Genomic DNA, 22,650 nt, shown 5'->3' on the forward strand with positions numbered 1-22,650 from the left:
GGATTGTGGCTCAGTGGTAGAGTGCTCGCCTAGCACGTTCAAGGCCCTAGGTTCGATCCTCAGCACCACATAAAAATATGTAAATAAAATAAAAGTATCGTGTCCAACGACAACTAAAAAATAAATATTAAAAAAAGGGGAGGGGGGTTTGGGGATATAGCTCAATGGTGAGTACTGGTCTAGTATGCGGTGAGACACTATTCAATCCCCAATACTGAAGAAAAAAGAAAAGAGAAAAAGAAACAGATTAACTACAGTGACAGAGAAAGGGGTCCAAAGGAGCCTAGCCGGGGAGGGAGGGTAGGGGGCACCTAGGGAAACAGAGGGCAGGGCTGACTCGCATTTCACCTTCCTCTCAACTGCATCTTCAGAAAATGAAGTTTTCCTCATTGGAGCAGGAGCTCCAAGCTGCCTTCATTGTTGTCCTTTGTCCCCACTTCTGGCACCATGCCTGCCACCTGGGACTCAATCCCCTGCTAAGTGCATGGATGAACTGACCATGTGAGGGTGATGATGGGAGGGGATGGTCCCATAGGATGATGCCAGGGGATTCCAGGGAGGGCCTGGAAATCTCCATCCTTAAAGACAGGGACCCCTCTGCCTAGAAAGGCCAAGATGGCTACCTACTGATGCAACGAGAGAAGGAGCACACTCTGTACAGCACAGAGAAGGTCTCAGTGTCTCCTTCCCCATCTCCCGGGACCCCGCCATCTTCTGATCTCCCCTATGGCATCTACTTTATGGTTCTCTCAGGGACCCCTCCAAGTCCTAAGGAATGTCATAGTAATTAGGTTCCTAGTCTGCTCTCCAAATTGCATCCAACTGCAAGCCCCCCATTTTATGTTTCAACCAACAAAGCAACAATAATGCCCAAATTATGTCAATGACAAAGGAAAGATGTAAATCTAACCCTCTAGCAGATTGCTGAAGATGTGTGTCTTGTTTTCAAAAATGAATTCTAGAAACTAATTTGGAAATGCACATCAGGAATCCTCAAGATGCGAATTCTTTGACTAAATGATTCTACTTCTTAATATCTACTCTGACAAGAAAAAAAGCTGAAATAGAGAAAATTATAACTATATGTACTATCAATATATAAATATTTGATATTTAAAAACAGACATATTGGAAAATATATAATAATCTTGTATGATATGATTAAAAATTGCAAAATAAATCATAAATAGTTTGAATATATCACTAGAAAGAATAAGGGATATTTAATATAGTCTTGAAGGCATTCATCAGAGCCTGGCAGAAGCACAACTTGTGTTAATACATCAAGTAATAACTTAATGAAAATATGAAGAAAAGAACCTAGAAGGAAGTTTGAGCTCCCTGACCAGGCACAATAATTCTTCAGGATCTCAGTCATTTCACATGGTAATTTTCAATGAGTGCTTGTAGAACCTAGCTCAGCTATTCTCAGAGTAATGTTCATCTGTTTATGGCTTGCGTACCTATGGACTCTACTTCTATGAGAGATACCCTTTCACTTGATCTATAATAAACAGAGTACCATGATGCTCTTTTGATAGATGAAATGTAATTCAAGAGTGATAGAAAAACCCAGAACTATTTCACCATAGCACAAAGACAGATTGTAATGACTGTACTACTTACAACCTCTACTTTGGAGGGGTCAGTACCCATCTCCTCATATACCTAATAATGGTGCGGGTGGGGATCTTCTCTTCTTCCACAATATTCCATCCCCAGCAAGCACTTTTTTTTTTTTTTGCAATTATTCCTCCTCCTCTCCCCATGTCCACCTTCCCATCTCTACTTGGTAGTGTTGAGAATGATATTTAGGAACTTACTTGAGTTCAAGGGTGGCATTTTGGTGCAAGTGTGTGAAATTCCTTTTTTGTATAATTTCCAGCAAAGATGAAATGTTCTGTTGGATATTGTGAAGAGTAGAATCGGGTAGCTGGAAATCTTCATCCAAGGTCTGATTTAAAGTTGTTGCCTTTTCAAGGATTTCTATGGAGAAATTCATCAATCATTTTCATAAATCTCATCAAAGCAGACGGTACTAGATGGAAGAAGTTAGAATCTTCTTTGGTGAGGACTGTTCTGACTACCTAGGCTGGGCAGGACCTCCACTCCACTCCGGGCCAGGCTGGGGCATCCTGTCTCTCCCAGCTTGCTCTGCACATCCCCTAACACAGCACTCCTGAAGCTGGGATTACTGGTCTACTTCATGTCAGTTTTCCTCACTACCCACAAACTCCATGAGGGCAGGGACTAGTCATCCTGTTCCCCTTGGCATTTCCTTGTAGGTGGCATGGGCACAGAAGCCACCAACATTTGATACTACTCTTTTTATTAAGCATTTTTTATTCTAATAATTTTCTTACTTTCTGCCATATATAGCTTTTTTTTTGTTTTGTTTTGCATTGGATTTTGTGCTTTTTAAGTCCTTGCACTATAATTCAAAAATGAAAGCAAAAATGTTTCCGGTAGCCAGAAAACTGAAAATAACCAAGAGTCCAAGGAGAACCTACTGTGGAGTGTGTGAATCTATTAGGCTGGATGTACTCTGGCAGCAAACTGAAACCCCAAATTCTCCCTGCTTCCATTCTGGGAGAATGGATATCAACTTTACCATAATGGGGCTTGAGAATTAGGATCCAAGTGTTAGGCACAATATAATATGGAAAATAAAAAAGAAAACGTACACTGTTTAAAAAAGAAATCTCTCAGTGGAAGACTATGGCCTGGACATTCAGGATTCTCAAATGATGAAACATTCCAGTCCTATGGCTGTAGGAGCTTAGCACAAGTCACATGCATCTATCTACTCACACATCTAATAAAGTGATTGTGACTTTTCCCACCAAATAAGCTCAGAGCCCCACACAAGACCTGCCCATCATACCTCTGATGCTCTGATGCAGCCTCTTGATGAATGTGGCCAGGTCTTGACTCTTGTCAAGGATATTCTCAGTTTCCCTGTTCACCTGCTGGCTGTTTGTTAACACTCTAGTGAGCTGACAGAAAAATAAGGTCCTGGGTTAGTGTGACTTTAAATCCTACTCAAGCTTTGGAATTACAGTTATTGCCTCTTTTAAGAAAAAAACTCTACCAGTCTATCTATCCATCCATCCATCTTCCAGGATACAGAGTGAAGGTATACACTATTTGTAAATCAAGGCTAAAGCCGGCTGGAAACTAAGTGGTTAATGTGATAATTTAATACTCAATGAGAGGAAAGATGGTATATTTTTACAAGCAGCAAAACTGACTATCAAACTACAGATACTCCCTGTGTCTGTTCACTTTAGAATGCAAGTGCAGTCACATGTATGTCAGTGAACGATGAGGACATGCTGTCTGAGATATACATCATTAGGAGATATTTCATCACTGTACAAATGCCATAGTGTGTTTATACATACCTACATGGTGTAGTCTTTACGCACACACACTCTATAGCTATTGCTCCCGGGGTCATGATGGACAGAAACTATACGAGATTAAATCAAGCACAAAGGAAAATGACACTATCAAGAGACTCAGTAAACATGAAATGTATGTGCTGTTGGCATAAAAGTGCACAATGTATTAAGAGGAAAAAGTATACTACTGCAAATTGATGAAGAGTTTCACAGCTACTTATTATCATTGTTAAGTATTATGCACTGTACACAATCCAATACTTACAAATGACTGGGGGCTGCACAGTAGGTTGTTTATACCAGCAGTACCACATTTGCTACAATGATTGAACAGCCACAGCAAGACTTAAGCAATAGACATTTTTTAGCTCCATTATAATCTTATGAGAATTCTGTCATATCTGTCCATCATTGACCCAAATAATATGCAGCAATAACTATCAGAAACGACTATATATCAGCAACAACTATATAGAAAGTCAAACCTTACTAAGTTGTATGACCTGAGAAAATTGAGTCTCTAAGAGTTAAGAACAAGGAGTCAGGCAAACTGGATGTTATTCCCAATTCTTCCAGGTGGTGGAGCTACACATCTCCAAGCCTCATCTATTACACTGGGGTAATAATAACACCATAATAACACTTACTAGCCCAGAGGCTGAGACTTAGCGCCTTTAACTATTATTTTAATGAATAATTTCATAATTTGTAAAATGAAAGGCTGTTTGTAATTTCCAAGAATACAACATAACTCAGACAGGGCTTTAAAGTGTTTTCTAGTCATGACCAAAGAGAATCTTCTTTAACGGACAGAATTTATCAAGATCAGCTCATCACTTTCTACCAAATGTTTGTTTGCCGAAGTACTGAAAGCCTACACTTAAACCCTTAAACTCTTTTCAAATTATCCTGAATTCTAAATTAACAGAAGACAAACTAATACTTTCCTTTAGTGTAGAGGCTTCTAGGTGTATATGTTGAGAAATTTACAAGTGACAAATTGTAAATTTGACAATAGACCTCCTGAGCCATCTACTCATGAGGAGATACATTTTTAAGGATCCCTAAAAACCATTTCTCTGGCATGAACTAAACAGAATAAATAATTCCCTGCTGATAAGAAGACAAGCTGACATGTCTCTTCAAATCCCAAAGTCAGAACTGTCCCTGCCTGAAGCCTGCATGTTGGGGACACCACATACTGGAGTCTGTGCTACATCCCATTTCCACCCAATAAATCGCAGGAAGCTTTACTGGTCTCCAGTGGAGGACCTTGTACTCATCATGTGCTCAGTTATAAAATTAATTTAGAGGGAGAAAACCTGAAGAATACTTTTAATCCTACCCATACCCCTTAGTTTGGAAAAGACAATGGAAGTCAGATAGCAAAGCCACCACCTGATTCTTCCCTCTGCAGAGATGACAAAAAGTAAGTCAGGAGCCTTTTCCCACTAAACCACAGAAATTTTCAAAAAATCTGATGATAAAGCATTTGGAGCAGCTCCTGAAAGAGGGGGCTGGTCTGACCTAATCAGAACCTTCCAGAGATCCACAAGGCAATGGCTCACAAGGGCTGGGAGGAGGGCTGGGTGGGGAGCTGGTTTTTGTGCCAAGAACCTACCTGCTTTTGCAGGTCCTCCGTCTGTTCTGCAACACCTTCCAGTTGAATCCCTGCCCAATTCTTTTGGGCATTTGCTTTTAATAAAGATTCCTGGGAACAAAGGAAACATCACCATGCTTCAAAGTACAAAGTTCTGATTCTTAACAAAGAATCACTTATTAATCTCCCCCCACTTTTTTGTTCACAGAAAGAAGTTCTACTTTCCTTGAAGTTGTCATTTAAAAATAAAGCAGCCCACATTCACTTAAGTTTCAATTATAGCTACATGATTCTATACTGCCACCCATTGCTTTGTATTTCCCACATAGACATAAATTTACAGTCTGGTGTGTTAGGCAGAATCAGAGATTGCTGCATTTCTTAGATAAAAGGTCTGGCTTTATTTCAGTATCAAAGTCATATATATATATATATATATATATATATATTTTTTTTTTTTTTTTTTTTTTTTTTTTTTTGGTGGTTCTAGGGATTGAGCACCAAAAAAAAAGTCATAAATTTTAACTACAATTGCCAACAAGTTAAAAAATGTATTCAATAAACAAAATCATTTATAATTATTAAGTGCTTAATTTATGCCAACACTAATTTCTTTACTTGTTTGAATTTATTTATTCAATTTATTTGAATTTATTTAAATTTGAATTTATTCCTGTGAAGCTGTCATATTACTGTTTCAGGGAGGTTAAGTAACTTGCCCAAGATCCCTGTGCTGGCAAATAATATAAAATAACAAGAGTTCACACTCTTAACCTTTGTTGGATACTTTGCATAAACATAAGTTATTTCAAGGGATGAACAACTATTTTAAATTGGAACAAATAATTCAAAATTAGTTGAAATTTAAATCAAGTATTCATGTCACTTGATAAATTTAAAATGCAGTTATAGTCCAGGGGCCCACACTGGCAGAAAACAGAATTTGTTGATTGAATATATGATAGTTAGAAAGAAAATTTAAATATTTTTTATTATTTTAGATTTTTTCAAATGGATAATTTCTCATCTTCCCAAGACAATTTTTGCTATTTGAGAGAAAATAATTTTAAAACATTCCTTTGGGTTTTCTAAATTTTCCTTGCTTTCATTAGAGAAAGGACCATTAGAGGAGAGTGGATCACAGACCCACCCCTACATCCCTACATGTACAGAAACCCACAGACACATGTCTAAGGAAATAGTAAGTCTGAGAAAAGCTTTTATTTCACAAAAGTCATTTAGAAATGACTATCCTTTTTATTACTGCATTATACAGTAAAGATCTCAAATTCTAATGTATAGATATCAAGCACAATTCTAACGTATAGGTATCAATCACATTTTCTTCCCATGAAAATTTAAAGTGCCAGAGGAGGGTGTCATTTAGTAAATCAATCTCTTAAGTTCCCATCCTTTAACCAGACCTTGTTGACAAAACATTAAAGTGTGATTGAGCCCCAGAAATTTTAACAGTTTTCTAGGAGAGGACTTTTGTGCCTTGGAACTTCAATTAAGAATGACATACTTAATAGAATATAATCCTTCTTCAGCCTAAACCAACATTAAGGAAGATACTGTCCAGATTTCTTTCCTGTATTTGTATTAGGATGACTGTTTTCAGATATCCAAAGTCTGTCGAAAGAGGAGACAGACTTTGTTTTATTCCAAAGGGCAAAACAAGGACCATGGGAGAAGACTGTATAGAGGTCCCTAAGGAGCAAGTCTCAAACCATAGAGCTGTCCCCAGGGAAACAGGTGTGAGATGACGAGTCCCTGTCACTGGTCACCTTCAAGGCAATGCTGGAAAGCTCCCAGGGGGGATGATGGAAGTGAGGCTCCTACACTGGGGGACAGACAGAACACTCCTACTACCCCCACTGACTATCTCTCCATGACACATGTCTGCCTCTGTATTCTTAGTACCTACCTGGAGATATTTAGTTGTATTTTCCAGGTTTGACAAAATTCCATGTGGGACAGGGAAGATGCCAGTGAGGTTCATAGAAAGAATGGCATTGCCAACATCATCCAAGTCATTCAGCAACACACCTGCACACTCATCATCACAAGCTAGGAGAGAAGGGAAAAGGGAGAGAGGTTTAAAGTTAACACAAAGTGGCCTGCCCTGTGTCCATGGGTTGTGTGAGCCATTTTGTCAACAGTACGAGCAAAGGACATGCCAAGTTCTCAGGTATGGCATCTAATCTCATTATCACTCCTGCTGTGGGTGGGTGGGCAGTACCATACAATTGCCAATCCCCTGTTCTCATATGGTTGCACTGAGACTCAGATCAGAGAAGGGACATCTCTGGGGTTACACTGAAAGGAATGGCTGAGTCCAAGAGTGCCTTCTGGTATGGTCATTATATTTCCTCAACCTTTAAAGTGCTATTGCTCGTCTATAACTCAGGCCAACTGCAATAATCCCAGGACTCCTTCCAAAGCCTGGTCTATGACTTACTCAGAGAGTTTGCAGACTCTGCCTTGGCAAATGCAAATGAAGGACAATGGAGGAAATAGGTAATGCTACAGTGAGATTTGGGTAACACCAATGACAACCCCACGGTGGTGTTTCCTGTCCTGGGATGACTGATCCTTGGTTCCACTACAAGAACAAACTATTAACACAGCTGAACTATTGAGCTAAAATTCCTGTGCTGCCTTGGGTATCAATGATGGTATCCTAGAACTCCTGCCTTGGCTTATAAATTCACTTCATTAGATGCAACAGCCATCTATGCTCAATTAAAATAATAGTATAGAATATAAAATAAAATGAGACTTTCAGTCTCCTGTTGACACTCTAGGTCACTATAACCATTTCTTTCCTACAAAAGCTAACATTGGAGAGGAAAATGTAGCTTTAAACATTTAGACAAGAAATACCCACAAACACAATTGCTTTCCACCAGAATGTGTCTCGGTTGGCATTCCTGGCATCGGATCCCCGTGGCCCCTGGCCTGCAGGTGCACTGCCCAGAGATGCGGTCACAGTCACTGTGAACAGACCCCTGTGGACTGCAGTCACACTTCTGGCAACTGCCACCTGGTATCTGAGGATCCCCGTGGTAGCCTGAGGAGCACCTATAGAAAGGAAGATATCAGGCACAGACAGTGCAGTCAACACTCGCCAGTAAATACAGAAAGCAGCCCCTGCCCAAGGACAGTAATCATTTGTGCCAAATGAAATGCAAAGCACATATTTAATCTCAGGAGAGACCCTGACCTGGAACAGTCATGAGGTCTCATATCAATTTCGCACTTGCAAATTGATAATGACTCCCAAATCATGATAGCAAATATGTCCAGTGCATTATATATGTATGTTAGGTGTCCCTAGTGATCTCCATGTGATAATTCAAGGGCGTACCTTTCACAATATTGTCCTTCATAGCCCAGAGCACAGGCATCGCAACGGAAATCTCCATCACCTTCCAAGACACAAGTGGGACTAAAGCTGGAAGAGAATAGGTTTTGTTTTTTATTTTTCCTTGAATTTTTCAGATATGTAGCTTCAAATCTTTCATAAGGAACTTATTCGTGACTATTGGGACATGTCATAGTGTTCGAAAAGTTAAGTGAGCACATTAGATGATTAGACGAGCATTTTAGAGCTTAACTCTGTTGGGGATAACCAAGAAAAATAAAAATGTAATTAATATAAGTGTGCTCAGATCTTGCATCCAAAAGACATTCAAGCAGCCCTTTTCAGTGACAGTCCTGTGAGGGCTGGGCAGAAGACCAATCTTAGGAATTATAACTAATTAGTCACCCGGGAAAGCATCCCAGATAAAAACGGATCCTGTTCTGAGATTTACATAGAGTTACCTGCTCACCATGTGATAAAGTGATTAAGAGTTGAAATGACTGTGAAGCATGAAAGACAGCAGGGAGAAGAATGCTGAACTGACACAGAAGAGAACTTCGTTGGCTGCAGTGAATGGCAGAGAAGAAGCCAGAGGGAAGAGAAGCCCTTAGATGGGATGGCATTTGAAAACAACTGGACCTGCAGGCAGGGAGCAGGGCAGATGGTAGATGAGTAGAAGCCAAATGACAGAGCCCCTCCAAGTTTCATAAGATGCTCAGATGCCGATCTCCTTCAGGGTCTTCAGCTTTGGGCTCATTTTTTTTTTTCTTTGTAAACTTCTCTGCCTCCATATTGTAAATTACCCAGGCACCTCTAGAGGTTAAGCTAGGTACCTGCAAACTATTGAAAGAAAGCAAAACCAAACCCACTCAAATCAGGTTTGGTTCCTTGCTGGCTAATATGATGAAGTGTCCAGCATGAGTGATCAGCCCAAGGCCTCTCTGATCTGAAAGGTGAAATATCCTTCCAAATATTTCTCTGGGAACAGAGAGCCAATGTAGCTATGGATATACACATAGCTGTGTATTTTCTTTTTCCAAAATCACATTACACTAAATAGTCAATTACATATTTCCATTAGCCATTGTGCCAATTTTTCTTCTTTTTCTCCTCCTCTTCCTCCTCCTCCTCCATCTCCTCCATCTCCTCCTCCTCCTCCTCCATCTCCTTCTCCTCCTCCTCCTCCTCCTCTGTTATAGATGAACACAACATCTTTATTTATTTATTTTTATGTGGTGCTGAGGATCAAACCCACCAATTAGCTACAGCCCCAGCCCCCACTGTGCCAATTCTTTACTAACAAATAAACTTCATTTTTTTTCTCTGTGTTTGTATGATATTCCACTCTAGGAATATATCACAGTGTATATAATCAATCTTGTAGGTATTTCAGTTTGCCCCCAATTTCTCATGAGCAATGCTAAAATACAACCATCTTTCTACATCTATTCAAGTATTTCTATAGCACAGACTGCAAAAATGGAGTTGATGAACCAAAATTTATGTACAGATTTAATTTAAAAAAACCAAGTTATAGCAACAACAAATTTTAGGATGTTTGGTAACTTACAAGGGAAGTGTATGTAGTACCCCTCATTGGAACTCACAGCAAACATCAATTACTTGGAGATAATAAAAGAAGGTTCAAACAAACATTAAAAGGAAAACTTCATTTTAGTATACCAAAAGCTGGCATTTGATCTTTCTGTGTTCAATGCCTTGCCAAATAGTCGTGAGTGATAATAAAATATTATTAATGAATTGTAATTTTCATTTAAACACAAAGAAGAGCCATTGGCACACCCATTCCCACTTCAAATCTCTGGTTCTTTTCTGCAGTCAAGTAATTCTTCATGAGTACAAGGCAGACTCTAGTCCCCATTTTATCACTAGATAACATTTCAGCACTTTGACAGGCACCAGTATATATAAATTATCCTTTTCCAAGCTTAAATTAAATAGGAATTGGATTCTTCTGGAATGGGCCATTATTTATAAAATTAATAACAACTCATCTCGATGCAGAATAGATATACAGCTGGGGGCCAAAATTAGTCTTAAAAAAAAAAATTCTCAAACTTAAAAGTCCTTTCTTCAATTTGTTCCAGTCTAACACCCAAGATCAACACAGATGCTTTGCTTTTGAAAAGATTCTCTGCAAATACTTATGAGAATGAACACTTTAAAAAAATGTTTATCTCCAAACATGGAATTCTCCATGGATGTAGACCACTCAGAGACCGAGAAGTAAGGCCAAGAATGGAAGCAAACCTGGCTGTGGCTGAGCAGGTGTGCCAGGCAGCACAGCAGAGCTCACCTGGAAGGGTAGGGGTGAGGACAGGTGCATGGAGAACAGTCGCCAGCGGAGCCAGTCACCTTTCCATAGTAGCCAGGAGCACACACATCACAGTGGTCACCAACGGTGTTATCATGGCAATTCTGGAGTCCCATGTTTTAGAAGGAGAAAGAAACAATGGAAGATGGTTAAAAACCATCCTGATATTCCACTCTAGGAATGTCACTCTAGGGTGACAGCCAAGTGTTATCTGTTTCATATCAGTTAGGCTTTGGTGGTGGTGGTTCTTGAATTTCTAAGGATGGGAGAGCATTTTTCTTCCTCTGTTTTAAACCCTGGAAATTTTTCCAGCTCTGTGGCTTTCATTCATCATAAGACTGTATTCATCCAATAAATCCTAGAAATTACTAGGACATTTTTCCAAAGTAAAAAGAGACACAGGACTCCTAAAAGCAGCCAGCTTTCAGAATCTTGAAATGCGGATCTAAAATATACAGTGACCTAAAATAAAAGTGATTGCAAGCACCAGCTGGGGTTCAATGATCGCAGGCAGGGAGTTAAAAGAGCAGAAGTGAACACATAGACGGTTTAGGAAACAGACCCTGAAGAAGAACTTATGGTCTCAGAGCACCACCAACAGATTCTTATAATAAGGAAAGGAAATTCCAGTTAGATTTTGTGTCACCAGTTGACTATGGTCCTATTTTTTTTTTTTTTTTTTGGTAAAGAATGCATGGTTTTTTAAGCTAAAAGAGCAGTGATTCTTGTTACCCTATTCCAATTTAGAATCTGCTTTTGCTCAATTTGACAGTGTTTATTGAGCTCCTGTAGAAAGGGTCTCATGTCTGATGCAGGTGAGATGGAAAGAATAGAAAAGAGGGAATCCTTGAGCCAACTGGAGGACTGATTCCAAGAGAGGATGAAGAAAGAACATTTTTAAGTGTTTGAAAAACTATTTTTAAAGCCCCTTTTTTTAAAAATCACCATTTTTCATTTTAAAGCCTTAATACTTCACCTGGTAAAAATCAATTTTTTCTTGGCTCCTCAGAGGAACCTCTCTTCAGAAATAAAATTTGCGACCTTCTCCTTAAAAAGTAAATTGCTAAATACTTGTTTTGCCCAAATAGTATAAAGTTGACATGGAATAAATATTAGGTGGGGAGAGAAGGCAGAAGTAGTTTCTCAGATTTTTCATTGTCAACATCAACTGCAATGTAAAAACTTTCCCTAACAAAGGCTACCTGATCTTCAAGACCCTAGAGAATCAAAGACAAGCCGCCCTAAAGAACAGGAGAGAAATAAGGATCTATTAAAGAGAACTGAAGTGGGAAATGTGAGATGCTGTGGGAGATGCAGAGATGCACCTGCCATTTTGAGTGATGTAAAAAGATTTAGATGTGTCTCCCCAAAGTGGATAGTGGAGAGGGGCTCCTCAGGTATCTCCCTGGTCCTTGGTCTCCCCTTTCCAGGCTCTACTTCTATCATTCACTTTTTTGATAACCAAAGGCCTACTGACGTGAAGTAGTGGGGAAAATCCTACATATTAGATGATAAAATCAGATCCGAGAATTCTTGATGACCACACAGATGGTTCAGAATGAGTGCTCAGGAGATTGTACTAAAGGGAAGTGGATTATTACACAAAACCACAAAAGAAATCTGACAAGGTAAAGAGTGAGGAGGAAAAGAAAGGTCCCCAGCTCAAAGAAAAAGAATGAATTGACCAGAGCTCTATCATTTGGAAGTCATCAACACAACCAGGCAGGCAAAACTCAGGCTGTGCTGCGGAGACACAGCTCCTCAGGTTAGAAAGGGACGCTCCCTCTCCCTTGGGTCCTGGTGGAAGGGGAAAGGCTCTGGGCACGATATTGAAGATGGTGGCAACAGCGCCTCAGGATGGTGAATGGACCCTCAGCCACACCATATGACCACAGGTACACAAACAGAGGAGATACAACCTGGAGAGCTGAAGACTTTCCATCACTGGCATATGAGAGAGGGATTGATGAAGTCGTTTTGCAAGTTCTTTGATAAGATAATGCCACTTTTCAAAATTAAGTCAGAACTACTGGTTTATCTCAATGGCTCCAAAGAGTATGTTCATATTCTAAACTTAGAATCTGCATCCAGTTCTCTTGACAGTAGGAATAGCCATTGTTGGTGGACGGTACCATTCAACTTACAGATCCAAGTGAGATGATTTGTGATTTGCAGGTGGCCTCCTCAGAAACCACTGCCCTGGACAGCTATCAGCCACTGTTTACCCCAGGGAGATTTTTGCCATGGTCTAAGGTGATCTTTTTCATACTGGGTGAAGTGGCTGCGTTATTTATTTCTATTTTACAAATCAGCAGATCAGCAGGTGATCATATAACTGTGTTCTGGTAGACTTGGGCCAGCAACAGCAGAGTAATAATCAACTGTCCTAGGAATACCTAATCTTGTTAGCTGTATCATGGAAAGATAAAGCATCAAAGAACTGATCAACTTCTTTCTGTATGTGACCTCTCTCCCCATAATTGGCCAAGGAAACTTCCCAGCTAATTACATCTCACTCTATTTGTCTGAAATCAATTCTCCGTAAATCTTTAAATGAGATCTTTCCATTTTCTCTATTGGGTTTTTGCTTTTGCCTGAGAGCATGAGCTGATTAGAGTGAACAAAAATTTTTAACAGTGTTGGAGTTATCTGCATCTTCATTAAGTCCTTGTGTAATGGAAATAACTCTTTTATCCTTCTTATATAATGGAGTCAGCAAAGGTTAACAGGTGTCTTTTTCATTGAGGAAAACCATGCAGAACTTCTTTGGCCAGTGGAAATTGCATTTATTTATTTTCTTGCAGTACTGAGGTTAAACCCAGGGCCTCATGCATGCTAAGCAAGAGCTCTAGCACTGAGCTGCCTCCTCAGCCCTGGAAACCTCCTTTAAATTCTATACAAAGGACACTTCTGATCAGAGGAGGAAGACAGGCGAGTGTGGCTGAAGGCTAGGAGGGATGCACAGCTCTAATTCCTGTTTGGTTCCTTATGTCTTCTTGTGGTCAGGCCATACCCTGGATCTCTAGGGTTTCGGGGGGGGTCTTTCTTGGTGGGCAGCTCACTTCCCTTATTTAAGGATATTCTAATCAGGGAAAGTCAGTTTTAGCACAGTTCATACAAGTCACTGATGTTTCCCACAGGAATTACTGTGAAAGATGAGATTTCAGGAGTAGAGAACAAATACCAGATTATTTTATGTTATCAGCAAGTCCTGGTTGGCCTATGCAAAATCAGACAGAAAATTTGTCCTCAGTCAGGGCCACAAAACTTGTGTGTGGATCACTTTGTCATTTGCAACGGTCAGAGTTCTCTTCATGTCTCCAAGATCAATCTTGGTCTAGGGGAAGGTGACCAAGAAGCAAAAGTGTACTAAGACATGAATAATTCATTGTATTATCATCCCCCAATAGAATGTGCATTTTTAAAGATGCAAGCAGAGGGCGTTACTTTACCCAGAGAAACACTTTCAACACAGGCACTAACTTATTTTAAAATCTATGACATAAAGTTCTCATCCACTTTGACAATGGTTACCAGTACTGCATATAAAAACTGACTCATTTGGTAGAGTGCTTGCCTTGCATGCACAAAGCCCTAGGTTCAATCCTTAGCAACACACACACACACACACACACACACATACACAAAAACCAAAGCCTGACACATTTAACTAACTCCCAATTGATACCCACGAACAAATTCATTGAGGGAGAAAGATTTATAAAAGAATTTCTACTGGCACTGTCAGATCACCGAGTTAAGCCTTTCTGAAGGAAATACATGTTGTATTTAGGTAAAGTTAACCTCTCACTGAACCAAGGAACTGGTATGACTACAGAGCAGGAATTTAAACACCCAGGGCCTGTGATAGTTCTAAACTTTAGGCAAACACCCACAAAACAAGCATACCAGGCACTTCCCGGTTTCGGGGTCACAAGTCTCACTGTGGTTATTGCAGTTGCAGGGCACACAAGGAGCAAGCAGAGGGCGGGGTCCCCTGCCACTGCCTTCTGGAAGCTTCCCTCTGTAGTACCCAGGGGCACAGTCCTGAAGGAATACAAAAGGGCAGGGGGAAGAAAAACCAATCTGATTAAAAATTGGGCAAAGGACTTAAAAACATTTCTTCAGTGAAGACATACAAGTGGCCCACAGGCACATAAAACATTTAACATCACTGTCATGAGGGAAATGCAAATCAAAACCTGGAGATACCATCTCACACCCATTAGGGTGCCTCCTATTAAAATAACAGAAAAGAACAAGTGTTGGTGAGGATGTGAAGAAACTGCAACCCTTGTGCTTCACTGGAGGGAATGTAACATGGTGCAGCTGCTGTACAAAACGGTATGGAGGTTCCTTCAAAGCTAAAATACCATATGATCTGGCCATTCCACTTCTGAGCATGTATGCAAAAGAACTGAATGCAGGAACTTAAAGAGATATCTGTACGCCCCTTTTCACAGCGGTATTGTTTACAATAGCCCAAAGAAGGAAAAAACCCAAATGCCTATAGAAGACTTAGTAGATAAAATAATTATAGCCATACAGTGGAGTAGTATTCAGCCTTAAAAAGGAAAGAAATTCTGACACAGGCTAGAGTATGGATGAACCTGGAGGACATTCTGCAAGTAAAATGAGCCAGCCATAAAAATTTAAACACTGTGCAATTCCACTTTTATGCGGAACCTATAGTGCTCAAATTCATGGAGACCGAAAGTAGAATGGTGGCCGTAGGGGTGGGGAGAGGGGGACGGGCAGTTGTTGAATGGGTTCAGGGTTCCAGATATGCAATGTGAAAAGTGTTCTGGACATTGGTTAAACCAATATACTTAATACTACTGTACATGGACTACTGTGCATGTACTTAACCCTACTGATCTCTGTCTATACTTAAGAATGGTTAAGATGGTAAATCTGACGTAATACAGGTTGGAACAAAATTTAGAAAAAAATTTTAATTCAATAAAAAAATGATCATCATGAATATACATGAGTTCTTTCTCACATTTTCAGTGGCTCTAAACAAGCACGATTCAATTCAAAACCAGGGAACAGATTTCAGTTGGTCTCCCTACCTGACATGAGAATCCAGCTGTGCCCGGGGGACAGAGACAGTTCTCTAACAGGGAAGCCACCTCTCCCTCAGGGTGCAGCTCTGTAGCCTTTGTGCCAACCTCCATTGAAATGTTTGAGATTCTGTGCGATCAGTGTGAAGAAGAGAGAGAGAGGAGATGTTAACACTTGAAAAACTTTCTAGAAGCACTGAATGTGACTTAACATTTGCATATATATTAAACCAATGATTTCCTCCCAGTTTGAAGTAGTTCCTTCTCATGATTATAAATAAAAGGCCTTAAAGTACAACAGCAATTTCCTTACACAGCAAAGGCCCTCAGCCAACATTGTAGAACTTGAACATAATGTTACAGAAAGTGTGCTTGAAAGACAACTTAAGTACTGGTTTGGCAAGGCTTAATGGGTTTCTTACAGGCTAACATATTAAATGAGTAGGTGATGATATTCTTTATACATTGTCAGAAGAAATGGGTACTGTAGCATTCAAGGGCAGAAAATAGTCCTTTTTTTTCATTTCATCTTCATCTAAGATTCCACCATGATGGGCTTATATTTTATATATACATACCATGGCCGGTAGATAATTTGTAATTCACACATCCTATTCCATAAGGATATCAATACTTAGCAAAGTTTGAATAAGGAACATAGATACATATATTAATAATATATGTAGTTGGAGTAAGGTGAGTCCAACGCTTTCAGTTCAACATCAAATTAAAAAATGTTTGTAGTTCTAGAAGCTTCTGTGTACCTGCTTTGCTGTAGTCCTTGACCATATGATGCCTTGATGAGGATATACTCAATATTGCTAAGAATGGACATAAAATCCGAATGTGTGACAGGTTTTTCAGAAACAGAGTTAAAATATTTCCAAAAGTTCTGTGGATAAGAATAGATTCAATTAAATTAAGAGTATAAATTCTCACAGGCAAATGACCTTATAGAGAAAATATAAATTTGATAAATTTCTTTATAAATGAGCTCTGTTCTGGGCATGTCATTAAGTTTAATTGACAAAGATCTGTAACCTCCACCAGGGCAGGCATAGTGGCAGTATTTTCAATAGACAGACATCACCAAAGATACTGCTGGGCACACGGTGAAAGTTTAATAAACATGTGCTGGAGGAATAAAGAGGCACTACCTGAATTCTAGTAAAGTCCAAAGATTTCTGTACCATCATAACTAAGCATATGGAAGTCAGTGCACCAAGATAAAGGATTTAAGGTGCAATTCTCACTAAATTAATAGAAATACAGTAAATACCCCTTTATCCCTAGGGGCTTCTTGTTGCAAGAATCACCCAGTGAATATCGGATACCTCATGTAGTACTGAATCCCATACATACTATGTTTTTTCCTGTATACACATACCTAGGACAATGTTCAATTTATAAATTGAGATTAACATCAACAATAATAAAATGATACAGTTATAACAATATATTGTAATAAAATTGCCAGAATCACTACTTTTGTGCATTGGGGTTGTTATTAAGTACAATAAGAGTCAACTGAACACAATCAGTGATATGTGACAGTTGGTCTGACAACCTGTTTCTAAGTGACTAACGGGCAGGTAGCATACACAGTGTGGACACACTGGCCTACAGGATGAGTCACATCCTGGGTAGGACAGAGCAGGATGGTGTGAGATTATGTCATGCTACCCCTAAAACTGTGCAATTTATACTTAATAGGAACTGTTTATTTCTGGAATTTTCCATCTAGTATTTCTGTAGCTCAGTTAACCATGGGTAAAGGAAAATGTGGGACAAACAAAGACTACTGCATCTTTCCTGAGGGTATGAAATTGGAATAGGTTTTAGAAGTCTGACTAAACCCATGGGGAGTTTAATACCAAGGTCTTATTTCTCATTTTCTCGTTGGTAACTTCAAGTTTTCATTACACAGATAGCAAAGATCACACCTTGAAGGAACATATATTAAAAGATCATAGTCACCTCTTTCATTTCCACTTCCTGGTCCTGTCTCACGCCATTCTCTGGTGCTGGTGCATCCATGTAAATGACTTGCTTTCTGGTTCGACCTCCTTTGATGAGAATTTGAGGCTCATAATTGGAGGTGCCGATGCCATCAGAGGAATAGAAGGCCATGGTGTACTTTAGTTTGCCACCGTATGCCAGGAGCTATTGAATAACAAATTATTGTTTATCTTTCTGATTGCAGCCTTGGTTTAAAATATTTTGTTGTAAATCTGCCACCATATGAAAGAAATCTTGCATCTTAAAAATATATTTCACCTATGAAATGTCTTGTCTGGAATTTGCTAAATTCTAATTCTACTCAATTATAGTTTAGTTCTACTTGATGATTCCAACAAAGTGGATTCCAAAATAAATCAGTGCTATAACAATTCCAATTATTTTCAAGCTCCCTTGGATTAAAAATGATCTCTACAGAAGCAGTGAATATATATTTGCAAATATTAAAGGTCAGGATGAATTCACACATAGACTGTAATGTTTAGATAAGCAAAAAAATGCAAACAATGTCTTTAATAACTATTTTATATAGATTTTTCCCCCCAAAATGAGTGATGATGTCTCGAGAAGGGCTTCTTGGAGCATGAAAGGTACCCAGACTGGTATTGAGCTGATATTTGTAAATACAATAATGTCTGTTGAAGGACTGCTTAAGGAAACAGTAAAATAAAGTGATTTAAACATTAATAGACTTGAAAAGTCCCTATTTGTGGGGACTTTTGCAAACGATTAACACCTCTTATCTCCTCTTAGAAAAAGGGATTTAATAATCACATCTTTTATTTTTTAATACTTTTTTAGTTTTTGATGGACCTTTATTTTATTTATTATATGCAGTGCTGAGAATCAAACCCAGTGCCTCACATCTGCTAGGCAAGTGCTCTATCACTGAGCCACAGTCCCAGCCCAATAACCCCATCTTTTAATGACAGACCTGCACAGACTACTGTGATTCTGAATTGCTTCTTTTTCTTTTAAATAAATGAAAGTGGAATGCATTACAGTTCTTATTACACATATACAGCACAGTTTTTCATATCTCTGGTTGTATATAAAGTATGTTGACACGTGTCTTCGTACACGTACTTTGGATGATGATGTTCATCACATTCCACCATCCCTGGTAACCCCCTGTCCCCTCCCTTTCCCTCCTACCCCTCTGCCCTATCTAGAGTTCATCTATTCCTCCCATGCTCCCCCTCCCTACCCCACTATGAATCAGCCTCCTTATATCAGAGAAAACATTCTACACAATGGAATATTACTCAGCAATAAAAGAAAATAAAATCATGGCATTTGCAGGTAAATGGATGGCGTTGGAGAAGATAATGCTAAGTGAAGTTAGCCAATCCCCAAAAAACAAATGCCAGATGTGATTTTGAACTGTATCCATAACCCCCACCTCGGGGAGAGGGGCACCAATTCTAGGTTGGGTGGGCGACTTACCTGGTCTCCCTGGAACTGTTCTGGCAGCCTCCAGTAAAATGGCTCCCCGTGGACATGCTGACGGACAGTGGTGGCATCCAGCAAGATGTCAGGGGCCTGGTAGTACACCCCCTCACTGGTGCCCTTCAGGTTGCTCTGAGAAACCACACGCAGAAGAGGCTGTTTGGAGTCCAGCGTCACCTAGTCATGGAAAGAAGAAAATGTACTTCAGATGGTGAATCAAGTGCTCAGGTGTGATTTGTCAGATTCCACCACTGCCTCTCCAGCAGAACAGCTTCACGATTAAAACAGGAACAGTGTGGGCTTTTCCTTTAAACAAAACATCTGGATTAAAAATGAAACTGCAAGGGACTTAAGTTACTGTCAAGCTATTGCTACCCTGGGGCAATGTTCAATCACACGAAGGAGACTGTTGGGATTACTATCTTCTCTCCACATGGAGTCTGACAGATCAGCTAAGGTGCAGCTCTGAAAGCTCCATCTGTTTCCCTGGACAGCAGAAAGGGATCACTGACTCCTATACTAACCCAAATGAGCTTCCCAGAATTCTGATGTCATAAGGGCAAAACTTAATGACAGTAAGTTTTGAGTGTCTCCTTGACCCCTGCCCAACTCCCACATCTCTCTGTGTGACTTACTCGGGTCCTCACGTATCCCTCCAACTCGGAGCAGAGGTGCGACAGCCCAAAGCAGAAGCAGGGGCTGCATCCCAGAGGGTTGTCTGCACGCAGGGCAAAGGTGCCAATTCGACACTTGCTGCATTGGAGGCCAAACACATTTTCCTACAGGGAATAGACAGTGGACTTATTAATGCCTGAAAAGAGGAAATATGATTTCTGCACACACAAATAAAATACAAAAATAATCTTAGATCCATAAGCATCACAGAACTTGCTGGTTTCTCAGGCGAGGTACCTAATTGACCTCTGTAGGCCCAATTCTCATAAAGATTCAGTGATTCCCAAATACAGTTGATGTTCAGAATTATCTTGGAAGACTTTGAGAACACAGAGTCTCTGATAAGCATCTCCTGGGATGCTTTAGGACCCACCCTGAGACCCCAGGTGATTCTGGGAGCCTGGCTGGGTGATTGCTAAGGCACATCCCTGCAGTTCTGATCATCTATAATGAGAACACTTGTCCTAAGATGTGGCAAGCCAAATACTGATGCTCCCCTGATTCCCACCATGTGGTATGTGACATTCCCCTTCGTCATCTTCAGAATTAGCATCCCAGAATTCTGATGTCATAAGGGCAAAACTTCCTTGACCCTTGTCCAACTCCCACATCTCTGTGTGGGAGTTGATCCTTTAACCCTCTTTCATTTCACCTCCTTGCATAAGAACTGGAGAAGGTGACAATGGCTTCCTAGTAACAAAGCGCTTTGGGAAAACCAAGGGACACACACAAGATCAAAAATGGCATTGAAGTCTTAAGACTTTACAACACACATAAATTTCCTTTAGTCTGACCAGCACACACAAGAGCATGAATACTACTTCACAGCTATAGTATCACAAATCTTCTCAAAACCTGTTAGCTATTTTACCCGTATATTCAAGATAGACTGGCCACTCAGCGCACTGGAACACGTATGAGGAAACTAATTGTTTTTCAAAGTGGTCCCATCACTTGATGCTTGTAATAAATGGCAGAAGTTCCATTTTGAGAATTTTCCATCATTTTAGAAAAATATATGTAGACTTAAAACTCAGATACAGAAAGACAGTAAAACCATTAGAGGAAGTGTTTAAAATCTAGCTGCTTATTCATACAGTCTAACACCCAAGAGTCATACTGACGAGGCGGGAGGAAAGAAGTGGAGGGTGGATGGCAAATACCTTGCAAGAGCAGGTGCCGGTTTCCTCTGCACAGCTACAGAGACCCCGTTCCAGGTCACAGGTGTCCACCAGTGTCCCCCTCAGGTCGCAGTCACAGGGAACACAGTCAGGAAAGTCTCTGTAACCCAAGGAACACTGATGGCAGCTCTGCCCACCAAATTCCTGCTTGCATTGGCAGTGACCAGAAAGCACATCACACTGGGGATTGACTGACCCCTCATGACTGCAATTGCAGGCCTGAGGGGGAGGGAGGAGAGAGAGAGAGAGAGAGAGATGAAAATTAACTAAAGAGGCAGATTTTATGTTATAAAATATACATTTAAAAAATACATAAGATACACATATGCTATTTGGATTTTTAAAAAATATCAAATGTATGAAAATTATATAAATGAATTGATCTCTCTCACTAGTGCTCTATGGAGCCACTTTGCCATCTGCTAAAAGGCAAAAGGGACTGTATGTAGGATTATTTGTGCATTTTTCTTTTTTTTTTTTTTTTTGAGACAGGATCTTGCTAAAAGTTAGGTAGAGCCTGGCTAAATTGCTGAGGCTTTGAACTTGCGATCCACCTGCCTCAGCCTCCGGAGTAGCTGGGATTACAGGCATGTGCCATGGTGCCTGGATTCCTTTGTGCATCTTAATGACACTTGCACACTAGGCCAAAACTGAACTAAAACTAAATCTGATAGGTTCCAAACAATCTAGCAAAGTTATTTTAAAGGTCACGTAATTTTCCCATTGTCAAAACAAATTATCCCCAAATCTAACCAAGGGAAGTTACTCATGGAAAACTAGAGCTCTCAAAGATTGGACATAATCCCCCAATAAACTGATTTATGACTTTCTCTTGGAAAATTGTATACATTGAAGAATATATTTAAAGGGCACTAAAAACATTTTGGGACTTTTTCTAGCCATCAATTTTGCAACTGGGCTCTTGCAGAAAACTCCACATAAGGGATTTGAAGAGTGTTGCATTCTCCACATTTATTCCAATAATCTGTGCTAAATCTTTCTTATTTATTTAAGACAGGTCTCATTATGTTACCCAGACTGGCCTTGAACTCCTGAACTCAAGAGATCCTCCCATCTCAGCCTCTCAAGTAGCTGGGACAACATGAGCACAGCTGCACTGAGTTATTATATCAACCAAATAAATAAAAGAGATGGAACAAAACTTGCCATAGCCTAGGGACTCTCAGGTAAGAAAATGCAAATATGTCTGCACCCACCTGGCACCCATGCTCCGGGTCCAGACCCCAGTACCCTTCCTCGCATTTTTCACATTCCAGACCCCAAGTATGAGGAGGGCAGATGCACTTTCCAGATTCAGGGTCACAATTATTCTGAGTGTGAGCACAGTCACAGGCTGAAATAAAGACAAACATCATTACGGGTCTGGATGATCGATGGAATTAAAGGGGTAGGAGTTGATTTTCCAAGTTATGTCCCTTTTATTAATAATCTGAATAATTCTTCTAGTTTCTAAAAGACCTCAGGATTTCAGAGACCTCTCCATGTCTCATGAAGGTTCCTCTAAGTCAGGAGATGAAAGGTCATGGGGACAGA

At 39.9% G+C, this 22,650-nt stretch overlaps 1 protein-coding gene across 1 annotated transcript in view; it reads right to left on the reverse strand.

The window, feature by feature from the left end:
- Lama1 (laminin subunit alpha 1) overlaps nucleotides 1-22,650 on the reverse strand; it is a 151,464-nt gene that overhangs the window by 41,056 nt on the left and 87,758 nt on the right. The window contains exons 22-36 of the mRNA XM_076836593.2: nucleotides 22,314-22,450; nucleotides 21,079-21,315; nucleotides 19,876-20,019; nucleotides 19,238-19,417; nucleotides 17,750-17,935; nucleotides 16,537-16,664; nucleotides 15,782-15,902; nucleotides 14,616-14,753; nucleotides 10,689-10,810; nucleotides 8,375-8,461; nucleotides 7,895-8,088; nucleotides 6,932-7,074; nucleotides 5,026-5,115; nucleotides 2,885-2,996; nucleotides 1,824-1,986 (exon numbers count right to left, since the gene is read on the reverse strand). Of these exons, the coding sequence (XP_076692708.2) occupies nucleotides 1,824-1,986; nucleotides 2,885-2,996; nucleotides 5,026-5,115; nucleotides 6,932-7,074; nucleotides 7,895-8,088; nucleotides 8,375-8,461; nucleotides 10,689-10,810; nucleotides 14,616-14,753; nucleotides 15,782-15,902; nucleotides 16,537-16,664; nucleotides 17,750-17,935; nucleotides 19,238-19,417; nucleotides 19,876-20,019; nucleotides 21,079-21,315; nucleotides 22,314-22,450 (2,182 nt within the window). The remainder of the gene's footprint in view (nucleotides 1-1,823; nucleotides 1,987-2,884; nucleotides 2,997-5,025; nucleotides 5,116-6,931; nucleotides 7,075-7,894; nucleotides 8,089-8,374; nucleotides 8,462-10,688; nucleotides 10,811-14,615; nucleotides 14,754-15,781; nucleotides 15,903-16,536; nucleotides 16,665-17,749; nucleotides 17,936-19,237; nucleotides 19,418-19,875; nucleotides 20,020-21,078; nucleotides 21,316-22,313; nucleotides 22,451-22,650) is intronic.

Source organism: Callospermophilus lateralis, chromosome 17 (genome assembly GCF_048772815.1).
Source record: "Callospermophilus lateralis isolate mCalLat2 chromosome 17, mCalLat2.hap1, whole genome shotgun sequence".
NCBI classification, from domain to species: Eukaryota; Metazoa; Chordata; class Mammalia; order Rodentia; family Sciuridae; genus Callospermophilus; species Callospermophilus lateralis.